We start from the raw sequence: 12,569 nt of genomic DNA, 5'->3' as shown, positions 1-12,569 counted from the left end.
GCGCAATACTTTCGCACCATTACAGAGGAACGTACACCTGAGCCAAATCTGAAAATTTCGCGTCGCAACGTAAGAAAAGTCTGAGCTTTCAAAAATGTGATCATTTGATTGTGTTGTGAAGTGTAGATACAGCGTAATGAGTAATAGTCATCTAAATTTTTCACCGTTCCTATTACTATAGAGGAATGGATTAATGAAGAAAAGAATTAAAACGATGGTTTTACTCCTTCAGGTGTTCTACACGGTCTGTACCTCCCTCCTCCCCCCCGCTTTAGTATAACGCACCTATTGGTCATTCAACCTTGTGAAAACCTGAGGAAAATCCTTCTTTAGAGGGTTGTTCAACTCGTGTGCCACATTCGCATCTTGTTCGATCTTTGCGAACGATCAGAGACCCATTCTACACTTTGTTGTTTTTTGGCAGGTTCGTATTGATATAACCAAGACTCATCACCAGTTATGAATTTTCCCAGAAAAAACTGTCCGCATTTTTTGTTTCAGGCAAACGCGGCACTCATCAATGAGTTGTTATTTTTGTCTGCAAGTCAAAGTGTAGAAAATAATAAGCATACACTTGTTTCTTCTTCAAAACATTATGGAGAATGTCTTGAAAATTTTATTTAGAGATGTCTATTTTTCCTCCATTGTAATTTATGCCATAACAATTTCAAAACACTTCAGCCACACGTCCACTATTTTATCTCTGTCTGCGCCCAATTGTCTAGTCATACGCAGCATCTGTTGTTTACAATCATTATTTCAAGATGACGTGATGTGGCGTGGACTGGGAGGACGTATATCAAGAAACCATCGGTGTAACAATTGGAAATTTCGTAGCTGTGTTGGGAAATTACCGGAACTCCAAGCGCTAGTAGAAAGCACTGGTGCTCAAATCATTATAGGCACTAAAAGTGGCTAAAGATGGAGATACGTTCCACCTAACGGTGCTCTGAAACGATAGGCTAAACACAATCGGCGATGGCGTGTTTGTTGCTGTTGGAAATAGTTTACCCTGTAGCGAAATTGAAGTAAATAGTTCCTGTGAGTGATTGTGGATAGAGGTCACTCTTGGCACCCGGAATAAAATAATAATTGGATCCTTTTACCGTCCTCCCAACTCAGATGATGCAATTGCTGAAACCTTAGAAGACAATTTGGATCTAATTAAAAACACGTGTCTGACTCACACAATTATAGTTGGTTGTGACTGCAATTTACCCTCGGGAAGTTGGCGAAAATACATGTTTAAATCCGGGAGGATGCACAAAACTTCTCCGATATTGTGCTAAACGCAGTCTCTGAAAACTGTTTCGAGCATTTAGTACACGAGCGAAATTCACTTGACCTTTTAGCAACAAATAATCCTGAGGTAATAACGAGCATCAAAACGGATGCAGGGATTAGTGAACACGGGATTGTCTTAACGATGCTGAGTACTGTAACTGCCAAATCCTCTAAAATTAAACGAAAAGTGTAGCTGTTCAAAGAAGCAGATAAAAATTCATTTGACACCTACCTGAAAGACAATCGCCACTCCTTCCAAGTTAACAACGTATATGTGTAGACCAGATGTGGCTTAAATTCAAAGAAACAGCGTCGTCAGAAATTGAGAGATCTGTACCACGCCAAATTCAAACGAACGGAAAATCTCCAAGATTGGCAATCTTTTATAGAGCTCGAAATTTAGAATGGGCTTCAATGCGAGATGCTTACAATAGTTTCCACAGCGAAACTTTGTCTCGAAACTCGCCACAAATCCATAGAGATTCTGGTCGTATGTAAAGTATGCTAGCGGCAAGACACAAGCAATCCCATCTCTGCGCGAAAGCAATTGAAATATTGTCGATGACAGTGCTGCTAAACCAGAGTTACTAAACGCAGCCTTCCGAAATTCCTTCACTAAAGAAGACGAAGTGACTATTCCAGAACAGCTGCCAACATGAGTATCTTAGAAGTAGATATCATCGAAATAGTGAAGCAACTTAAATCACGTAATAAAAGTAAGTCTTCTGGTAAAGACAGTACACCAATTAGGTTCCTTTCAGTGTATGCTGATACAATAGCTCCATACTTAGCAATCATATACAACCGCTCGCTCGACGGAAGATTCGCACCCAGAGACCGGAAAGTGGCACAGGTCACACCAATATTGGAAAAAGGCAGCAGGTGTAACGCACTAAAGACCATATCATTAATGTCGATATGGGGCAGGATTTTGAAACATACATTGTGTTCGAACATTATGAATTACCTGGAAAGGAACGGTATATTGACACACAGTCAACATGGATTTAGAAAACATCGTTCTTGTGATACAGAACTATCTCTTTTCTCAGACGAAATGTGGAGTACTGTTGACACGGAATCCCAAACTGATTCTGTATTTCTAGATTTCCAGAAAGTTATTGACACTGTACCTCACAAGCAGCTTGCAGTCAAATTGCGTGCTTATGGAATATCGTTCCAGTCATACGAATGGATTCTTGATTTCCTGTCAGAGAGGACACAGTTCGCAGTAAATGAAGGAAAGTCACCGAGTAAAACTGAAGTGATTTCCGGCGTTCCCCACGGTAGTCTTTTGGAGTACTGCTGCGCGGTATGGGACCCTTACCAGACCAGGATTTGGAATGGACAGCATTAAAACAAATGTGTTTCTCATTGCAGCTTACTCTTCTCACGAAATTTCAATCACTAACTTGCTCCTCCAAATTGTCAACCTGCTTAGCTGAATGTTAACGTGCATGCCTCCCTTGCAGCGGTTCCAGGTTCGATTCCCGGCCGGTTTGGAGTTTTTTTCCGATCATGGACTGGGTGTTGTGTTGTATTGATCATCATTTCATCCTCATCACCGGCACGCAAGTCGCCCAATGTGGGGTCGACTGAAATAAGACTCACACTTGGCGGCCAAACTTCCCCGGATGGGGCCTCGCGGCCAGCAATGCCATACGATCATTTCACTTTTCCTCCGAGTTTGAAAATATTTTGCTAACGCCGACTTACATAGGGAGAAACGATCATCATAATAAAATAAGAGAAATCAGAGCTCACACGGAAAGATATAGGTGTTGGTTTTTTAAGCGCGCTTTACTAGATTGGAATAGTACAGAATTATTGTGACGGTGGTTCGATGAACCCTCTGCCAGTCGCTAAAGTATCCATGTGGTAGAAGATGCCACCGTAGCTACTGCTTTGTCGTCGCGTATACGCCTTGCATAAAATCAGTCTTGGAACTTTTTGGACAGACAGTATGAGGGTTATTCATTATGGACGGCGTAGAATACACTTAGCTGCGACTATAGTTCAATTCTTTTATCTTGGCGGCTCGCGCATGCCCGCCCAGACTCGGGAGATTGCTGCGTTGCCAGTTACACACGACGCACGCGCCAATAGAAGCAGAGCCATAGTATAGCATAGTTCGCAAGCTTACGTGTAGGGGGCAGCGCGCAGTTCATGAAGTAAAGCCACCACGGCCGCATTAACCCTTTCGCTGCTACAAAGACGTGCTCCCTGCATTCTGAGCTGACGATTTTGTCACTGCACTGCTCGCCTGTGCAGACACACCGTGTTCCGACTGCTTTGACACTCTTATCAATCGATTCCACAAAAACTATTTGGCCCAAAAATTAGATTTTTACACGTCTTCTTGACTGATACCTTCCCCCAATAAATGACTTAATTTTGTTTCGATGTTCAACGCAGTTATTATGCAGCATTAAATATTGTAAACCATTGCACGAAATTTTGAAGAGTTTGCAGAGGTAAAAGTCCATAGAGTATACTTTCCGTATGGTCGATTTTAGTTGCCACAATGTTGAGAATGAAATGTGGACAAGATACCTAAATTTCATATAAAATTTACTGTATAACAATAGCTCATTTAAGTACCACATAGGTGTCGTATGTAATATTGAGAAATATTCCGTCTTTCGCGACTGTAACAAAAGTTTTATTTACACTGAGCACGTTTGGCTTTATTTTAAAGCACTTCAATCAATCAAAAGGAAGTAGACAAAATACATTAAACAAAACTGTGGACTTACAAAAACATTAGGACTTGAATATACCGTCTATCAGTGAAGTGCTCTGAGCTATGTCAAATATAATTTTTGTGTGTGGCACACACAAACATCATTTATTTGCTAAAACACTGATCTGCCAACACAAACGTTGAATATTGTGTTACCGCAGCACAAAACTACGAAAGGTGACTTGGCAAGAGGAGACAAAATATTGTCCACTGAAGATGCTTCAAAAGAGAGAAACGCGTCTGGTCTAAATAAGACCCTTATTACAGTTGCAGAAGGGGAATATATTGCAGTACCATTGGTAAAACTGCGACTGTGGAACAAAAACGAGAAAGAGAACATGAGTACCATTGTGTATGTGCCATACCTTTCCTTGATTGAAGTGCTTTAAAATAAAGCCAAACGCGTCCGGTGTAAATAATACTTTTATTACAGTCGCGAAAGACGGAATATTTCTCAATATTACATACGACACCTATGTCGTACTTAAATTAAATGAGATATTGTCACACAGTAAATTTTATATGAAATTTAGGTATCTTGTCCACATTTCATTCTCAACATTGTGGCAACTAAAATCGACCATACGGAAAGTATACGCTATGGATTTCTACCTCTGCAAACTCTTCAAAATTTCGTGCAATAGTTTACTACATTTAATGCTGCATAATAACTGCGTTGAACATCGACACAAAATTAAGTCATTTATGGGGGGAAGGTATCAGTCAAGAAGACGTGTAAAAATCCAATTTTTTGGCCAAATAGTTTTTGTGAAATCGAATGATAAGTGTGTCAAAGCAGTGGGAACACCATATGTCTGCACAGGCGAGCAGTGCAGTGATGACAAAATCGCGCACAGCGCGGAATGCGGGGAGCACGTGTCTGCAGCAGCGAAAGGGTTAATGAAGAGACAAAGCACTAGAAATTTCAAAAAATTGCATTCAAAAGAATATAATTCGTGAAGTAAGGCACTTCGATATTGTTTTTAAATAATGAAAATTATAAGCACCACATAAGTTTCGAACTCATAACCTTTCACATTGCAGCCCAACGCCTTAACCGTAACGCTAACGCACCTCATCTGACTACCAAACGCCATGAGGACTATAACACATCACGCAAAATACTGACAAACACTGTTTGTATGACTATGAATTACTCATGCTTCGTCGAAGTACAATAGGAAATAAACAATTACCGCTGTTCTTTATTGCGAAAAAGCGGTTCGTGAGAGTGATACAAACACCTTTCCTTGCCATCGCCTGAATTAGGAGTCTTATTGCTTGTTTGGTTTAATTAATTAATAGAATATGAAGCAATTGGTATAAAGAATGCTTTTTCCAAACTTTCTATAAAAGAATGTCTGCTATGAAGACATTGCTTTTGTTCTATTACTTTATTTATGACTGAACGTTTCTAAAACCGAAGACACTCGTCCATGCTCTGCACTGCAGTCGAGATGTGGCAACGTCGTTCTCTGTTCATTGTCTGACTGTGTTTTGTGACGTCAGATGCGCAGAACGAACATAAACTTGGCCGCCAACATAAATGACGCGCACTTTCGTCAACTGTTAAATATTGGAATTTGTATATTAGTTTACGTAAACTAGTTTTCGAATAATTCAGATGAGGAATACTCACGTTCTTCACCTGCTTTTCTTTCAAAATCTCTCTATCAGTAGTCCTCTGCTTTGTTTTATGTTTATTTTGCACTAGTCTCTGTTACTTTAGGAATTTCTTTACAGTGATTATACGCCATGGAAGGTGCCTCCCATCACGAACTGTTTTATTGGGTACATATCTGTCCAGAAAAAAAAAACGGCTCTCAGCACTATGGGACTTAACATCTTTGGTCATCAGTCCCCTAGAACGTAGAACAACTTAAACCTAACTAACCTAAGGACATCACACACATCCATGCCCGAGGCAGGATTCGAACCTGCGACTGTAGCGGTCGCGCGGCTCCGGACTGAGCGCCTAGAACCGCGAGACCACCGCGGCCGGCATCTGTCCAGAGAATTGTCAACTATTCTTCTAAACTAGAGTCTTAGTCCCTCTATATGCACATGTTCTGATCTAACAGTTAAAGCCCTTTAATTAAATGTGACATTATTGCTTCTCTATCTATTTTTCGGAACATGTAAATATTTGTACTTGTTTAAGTTGCCCTTGCAAGTATTCAGCGAGATATTGATAAGATTTCAAAGTAGTTCAGAGGGTAGCTACTTGCTTCAAATGTTCAGATCTGTAAAACTGTGTTCTTCAGAAAACAACAAAGCACAGTATCCTACCAAAATAATATCACTGAGTCACAATGGGGCTGGTTATCTAAACCGAATATGCTGGTGTAACAATTTGTATGGCTATGAAAGGGAACGATCACAAGGTCTTAGTCGTAGGTAAAATAGCTAGTAGACAGCAATTCATTGGTAGAAAACTAGGGAAATTCAATCAGCCTTCAAAGGCGATAGCATGCAAATCACCCAAACGACCAACTCTAGAATACTTCTCTTCTCTAGTGTGTGGCACCAAACAGGACTAATAGGGGAAATTGAACTGATGCAGAAAGGATCGCACGAATGGTCATAGGCTTGTTCGAACCATTGGATATAATCACGAAATCGCATCGATATAGGACGCGGTTTCTTCGGCAACCCTCAACGTCCATATAGATTATCTTTGCTGGTAGCTTCTCTCTATCAGTATAGCAACCTTTGACAGCTATTCCATATATCTTTGCCAACACCACGTATATTACGGAACGGATAATAGAGGGCAGCCTAGACTACTTTATTTTAAACTAATTATTTAGCACAGTGTATATTTTTTGACGAACAGATATTTCTTAGCAATTTTACGATGTATTTTACCTATAACTCTTCTTCATTTTATGCTGATAGTACACACTGTACTTCTGATTGGTTAACTTTGATGTCATACACAGGACGGCGAGTTGGACCAGTGCTATTTAAGACCACTCCCTACCTATCCATTTATCAGTGTAGTCAGTCATCGTCTTGAATCGGCGCTACCTGCTCTATGGAAGTCCACCTGCCGTTCTTGGTATATGTAGTTAGTAATCTTATTTTAGTGTATATACCTTTTTCTGAGGATCCCTCTATCTGTACGTGTGTTATTTAAGAGCCTGAAGATGATCTTTTAGAACTGAAACCGGTCACTCCGATTTGCGATCAAGACTGTTTTTTAATTATCAGTCACGAAGTTGCTGAAAGAACAGATCTGGCAGACGCTTGAAGGTAGACGCAGCCCATGAAAACGTACTTCATAGGCTTCTAGAAAAAAGTTTAAGTGACGAATCTAGGACTATGTTACTACGTTCTACGTATTGTTCCCATATGGGTCGTGAATACGAGGTTAGATATCTACTGGCCATTAAAATTGTTACACCAAGAAGAAATGTAGATGATAAACGGGTATTTATTGGACAGATATATTATACTACAACTGACATGTGATTACATTTTCATGCATTTTGGGTGCATAGATACTGAGAAATCAGTACCCAGAACCAACACCTGTGGCCGTAATAACGGCCTTGATACGCCTGGGCTTTGCGTCAAACAGAGCTTGAATGGCGTGTACAGGTAGAGCTGCCCATGGAGCTTCAACACGATATCACAGTTCATCAAGAGTAGTGACTGGCGTATTGTGATGAGCCAGTTGCTCGGCCACCATTGACCAGACGTTTTCAGTTGGTGAGAGATCTGGAGAATCTGCTGGCCAGGGCAGCAGTCGAACATTTTCTGTATCCAGAAAGGCCCGTACAGGACCTGCAACATGCGGTCGTGCAGTACCCTGCTGAAACGCAGGGTTTCTCAGGGATCGAATGAAGGGTAGAGCCACGGGTCGTAACACATCTGAAATGTAATGTCCACTGTTCAAACTGCCGTCAATGCGAACAAGAGGTGACCGAAACGTGTAACCCTTGGCACCCCATACCATCCTGCCAGGTGAAACGCCAGTATGGCGATGACGAATACACGCTTCCAATGTGCGTTCACTGCGATGTCGCCAAACACGGATGCGACCATCATGATACTGTAAACAGAACCTGGATTCATCCGAAGAAATGACGTTTTGCCATTCTTGCACCTAGGTTCGTCGTTGAGTACACCATCGCAGGCGCTCCTGTCTGTAATGCAGCGTCAAGGGTAACCGCAGCCATGGTCTCCGAGCTAATAGTCCATGCTGCTGCAAACGTCGTCGAACTGTTCGTGCAGATGGTTGTTGTCTTGCAAACGTCCCCATCTGTTGACTCAGGGATCGAGACGTGGCTGCACGATCCGTTACAGGCATGCGGATAAGATGCCTGTCATCTCGACTGCTAGTGATATTTTTTTGAGGCCGTTGGGATCCAGCACGGCGTTCCGTATTATCCTCCTGAACCCACCGATTCCATATTCTGCTAACAGTCATTGGATCTCGACCAAAGCGAGCAACAATGTCACGATACGATAAACCGCAATCGCGATAGGCTACAATCCGACCTTTATCAAAGCCGGAAACGTGATGGTACGCATTTCTCCTCCTTACACGAGGCATCACAACAACGTTTCACCAGGCAACCACGGTCAACTGCTGTTTGTGTATGAGAAATCGGTTGGAAACTATCCTCATGTCAGCACGTTGTAGGTGTCGCCACCGGCGCCATCCTTGTGTGATTGCTCTGAAACGCTAATCATTTGCATATCACAGCATCATCTTCCTCTCGCTTAAATTTCGCGTCTGTAGAACGTCATCTTCATGGTGTAGCAATTTTAATGGCCAGTAGCGTATGTAAATGAAACGGGGAAAGGCTGAATAACTGGTACGATGAGACTTAGTTCCTCCCATACGCTTCACTGTGGTTTGGGGAATACAGATATCCACTCCTGGAAATGGAAAAAAGAACACATTGACACCGGTGTGTCACACCCACTATACTTGCTCCGGACACTGCGAGAGGGCTGTACAAGCAATGATCACACGCACGGCACAGCGGACACACCAGGAACCGCGGTGTTGGCCGTCGAATGGCGCTAGCTGCGCAGCATTTCTGCACCGCCGCCGTCAGTGTCAGCCAGTTTGCCGTGGCATACGGAGCTCCATCGCAGTCTTTAACACTGGTAGCATGCCGCGACAGCGTGGACGTGAACCGTATGTGCAGTTGACGGACTTTGAGCGAGGGCGTATAGTGGGCATGCGGGAGGCCGGGTGGACGTACCGCCGAATTGCTCAACACGTGGGGCGTGAGGTCTCCACAGTACATCGATGTTGTCGCCAGTGGTCGGCAGAAGGTGCACGTGCCCGTCGACCTGGGACCGGACCGCAGCGACGCACGGATGCACGCCAAGACCGTAGGATCCTACGCAGTGCCGTAGGGGACCGCACCGCCACTTCCCAGCAAATTAGGGACACTGTTGCTCCTGGGGTATCGGCGAGGACCATTCGCAACCGTCTCCATGAAGCTGGGCTACGGTCCCGCACACCGTTAGGCCGTCTTCCGCTCACGCCCCAACATCGTGCAGCCCGCCTCCAGTGGTGTCGCGACAGGCGTGAATGGAGGGACGAATGGAGACGTGTCGTCTTCAGCGATGAGAGTCGCTTCTGCCTTGGTGCCAATGATGGTCGTATGCGTGTTTGGCGCCGTGCAGGTGAGCGCCACAATCAGGACTGCATACGACCGAGGCACACAGGGCCAACACCCGGCATCATGGTGTGGGGAGCGATCTCCTACACTGGCCGTACACCACTGGTGATCGTCGAGGGGACACTGAATAGTGCACGGTACATCCAAACCGTCATCGAACCCATCGTTCTACCATTCCTAGACCGGCAAGGGAACTTGCTGTTCCAACAGGACAATGCACGTCCGCATGTATCCCGTGCCACCCAACGTGCTCTAGAAGGTGTACGTCAACTACCCTGGCCAGCAAGATCTCCGGATCTGTCCCCCATTGAGCATGTTTGGGACTGGATGAAGCGTCGTCTCACGCGGTCTGCACGTCCAGCACGAACGCTGGTCCAACTGAGGCGCCAGGTGGAAATGGCATGGCAAGCCGTTCCACAGGACTACATCCAGCATCTCTACGATCGTCTCCATGGGAGAATAGCAGCCTGCATTGCTGCGAAAGGTGGATATACACTGTACTAGTGCCGACATTGTGCATGCTCTGTTGCCTGTGTCTATGTGCCTGTGGTTCTGTCAGTGTGATCATGTGATGTATCTGACCCCAGGAATGTGTCAATAAAGTTTCCCCTTCCTGGGACAATGAATTCACGGTGTTCTTATTTCAATTTCCAGGAGTGTACATGTAGATGTAGAAGATGAACCTGAAAAGATTCTAAAGCTAGTTTATGGACATAAATACATTCTTAAAAAGTTACATTTAAGCTCTTTGCTTTGAAGTCGCTATAAACGTCTTAATAACTAACTGAATTCACGGGGAAGAATCGAAGTAAGAAACCGTAGTGAGACTCACCGACGACGTTGAGGTGCACGAAGTGGCTCATGTGCGGCGTGGTGGACACCTGGCACTCGTAGACGCCGGCGTCGCGGTGCTGCGGGTACTTGAGCTGCAGCGTCCAGTCGTTGCTCAGCGGCTGGTTGATGGCGCGGAACCGCTGGTCGTTGGTGTACGTGTACCTGCCCACCGTCAGCAGGTGCACGTCCCTGTGCCGCACCCACGACACCTGCCAAACAGGTAAACACAAGTATGACACACCAGCATCCACCAGTCGCTGATGGTACGGAATCACTAGTATTTGCTGTAGGTGTTGCTCCTCAAAACGAGAGCGTCCCGTTCCTGCGTGGACTCAACTGACAGCGCCACAAGCCCACAGGATCTTTCAGAAAGATTCATCCAGTTTATACATGTATCAAAATAAAGAAAACACTAGAGGGCAGTTTTAATTTTTGAATAGGACCACAAAGTTATTGTGAGGTTACTGTAACATACCGCACAGAAATATTGTTTAATTTTTGTACAACTATTTCGTGGTTATTTCATTGAGAGTATGGGACATGTGTGATTTGGAGGAGTTCTTAGCGTTTTGTCACTGGGAAGGTGCGCTTCCAGTGTGGTCTGAGGTACCTATTTGTAGGTAGAGGGCTGTAAATGAATTTCATTAGGAGCGGCTAGTCTCTACCAGGATATGGTCAGTTTACACAGAAGTGGAGCTGTGGTTTGCTCTGTACTTTTATGAGCAGAGACTGTGCCTTTGCCCTCTTAGGGCAGAGGATGCTGTGCCGCCACTGTCATCCCCAAATAATAACAGCTCATAGAAGTTTGGCCTTTTCTGCATGAACATCAAAGTACCAACTGCCGCAGTAAATCCCATGCAGCGTAGAAAAGTCGATTGGTTTTGGTACATCCACCAGTATGTCTCACTACTGCGCTTGGCAGGAAGAAGCCGACCAATCGAGGAGACTGTACTCCAGGCCAGGAACAACCTTATGTTTGTTAATGTGAGTGTTATATACCAAGAGTGGGAAGTTTCTGCTGCATTCCCCTGTTTTCCTTCGTGAAATAAGGGACATTCCCGTCCGTCACATTGAAAACGTCATTGAGTCGTTATCTGCATGTAGAGTTTGTTGGTGCAAATAGAGAGTCGAGGAGGGAAGCCAAGATTCCTGGCTATACGTCTCCTGGCCGCCGTATAATGCCTTTTCTTGATATTGGGGAAATGTGTTGCAATTTACAGTAGGGCGATCCATTTTACGAGCTGCTCACTACTTACTTGTTCTTGCACGCTACTTGAGTTGTCTGCTTAACAGTTATTTGTAATTTTATTTTAATTACTTTGATTTTACAAGCTGCTCAGAAAAGAATACCTTGATGCATTTTCTCCAAGCAGTCTTCCACGTAATTTGATACCTCCCCACAGTGTTAGTGGAGTTTCAGGTAAACTCTTTTAGAGAACTCTGACCTCTGTCAACTTCTTGTGAACTGTGTACAACAGCTAGAGCAAATTAAAGCCTCTTATAAGCAGACTTTACCCCTCTTCAAGATCCTTTACTTGTCCAACAACATTTCCATGTTGGCAAACTCAAAGATAAATTATTTATTATACAGCGAAAGTAACGAGCATTATACTCACCCATGTGTGATGACACATTTGTTTATCGACTAGAGAGACTGTGTCTATTTACCCTACGTTTATAGTTTTGTCTTATTTCCTGAGTATCTGGCTAATGACCTCACAGTACTCAGATGTAATAAAAACAACATTTCAGCAGCAATGTCTTATCATAATCCAGGCCAAGGGCACTGACGAACACAGAACAATCATTTTGAGTTTAAAAAGACGGACACAGAACTATCAGTTTTATTTTAAAAAGAAGCATCGTATTCGGAAAGGGTATATGTGTAGACTCAGACCACAATTTAGTAGTGATGAAGAGTAGGCTGAAGTTCAAGAGACAAATCATGAAGAATGAATATGGAAAGAAATTGGAAACGGAGGCATTAAGAAATGAAGAGACACGATTGATGTTCTCTGACGCTATAGATACTGCATTATTAACAGCTTAGTAGGAAGTCA

At 43.6% G+C, this 12,569-nt stretch overlaps 1 protein-coding gene across 1 annotated transcript in view; it reads right to left on the bottom strand.

Annotated features, from left to right (window-relative positions):
• The window catches only part of LOC126412294 (zwei Ig domain protein zig-8-like), an 899,595-nt gene that overhangs the window by 166,820 nt on the left and 720,206 nt on the right, over nt 1–12,569 (bottom strand). Inside the window, exon 3 of the mRNA XM_050081809.1 lies at nt 10,508–10,718. Coding sequence (XP_049937766.1) covers nt 10,508–10,718 — 211 coding nt within the window. The remainder of the gene's footprint in view (nt 1–10,507; nt 10,719–12,569) is intronic.

The sequence above is a fragment of the Schistocerca serialis genome, chromosome 7 (assembly GCF_023864345.2).
Source record: "Schistocerca serialis cubense isolate TAMUIC-IGC-003099 chromosome 7, iqSchSeri2.2, whole genome shotgun sequence".
Classification (NCBI taxonomy): domain Eukaryota; kingdom Metazoa; phylum Arthropoda; class Insecta; order Orthoptera; family Acrididae; genus Schistocerca; species Schistocerca serialis.
Note: the sequence above shows the minus strand (reverse complement) of the source record. Positions and strands in the feature narration are given on the sequence as shown.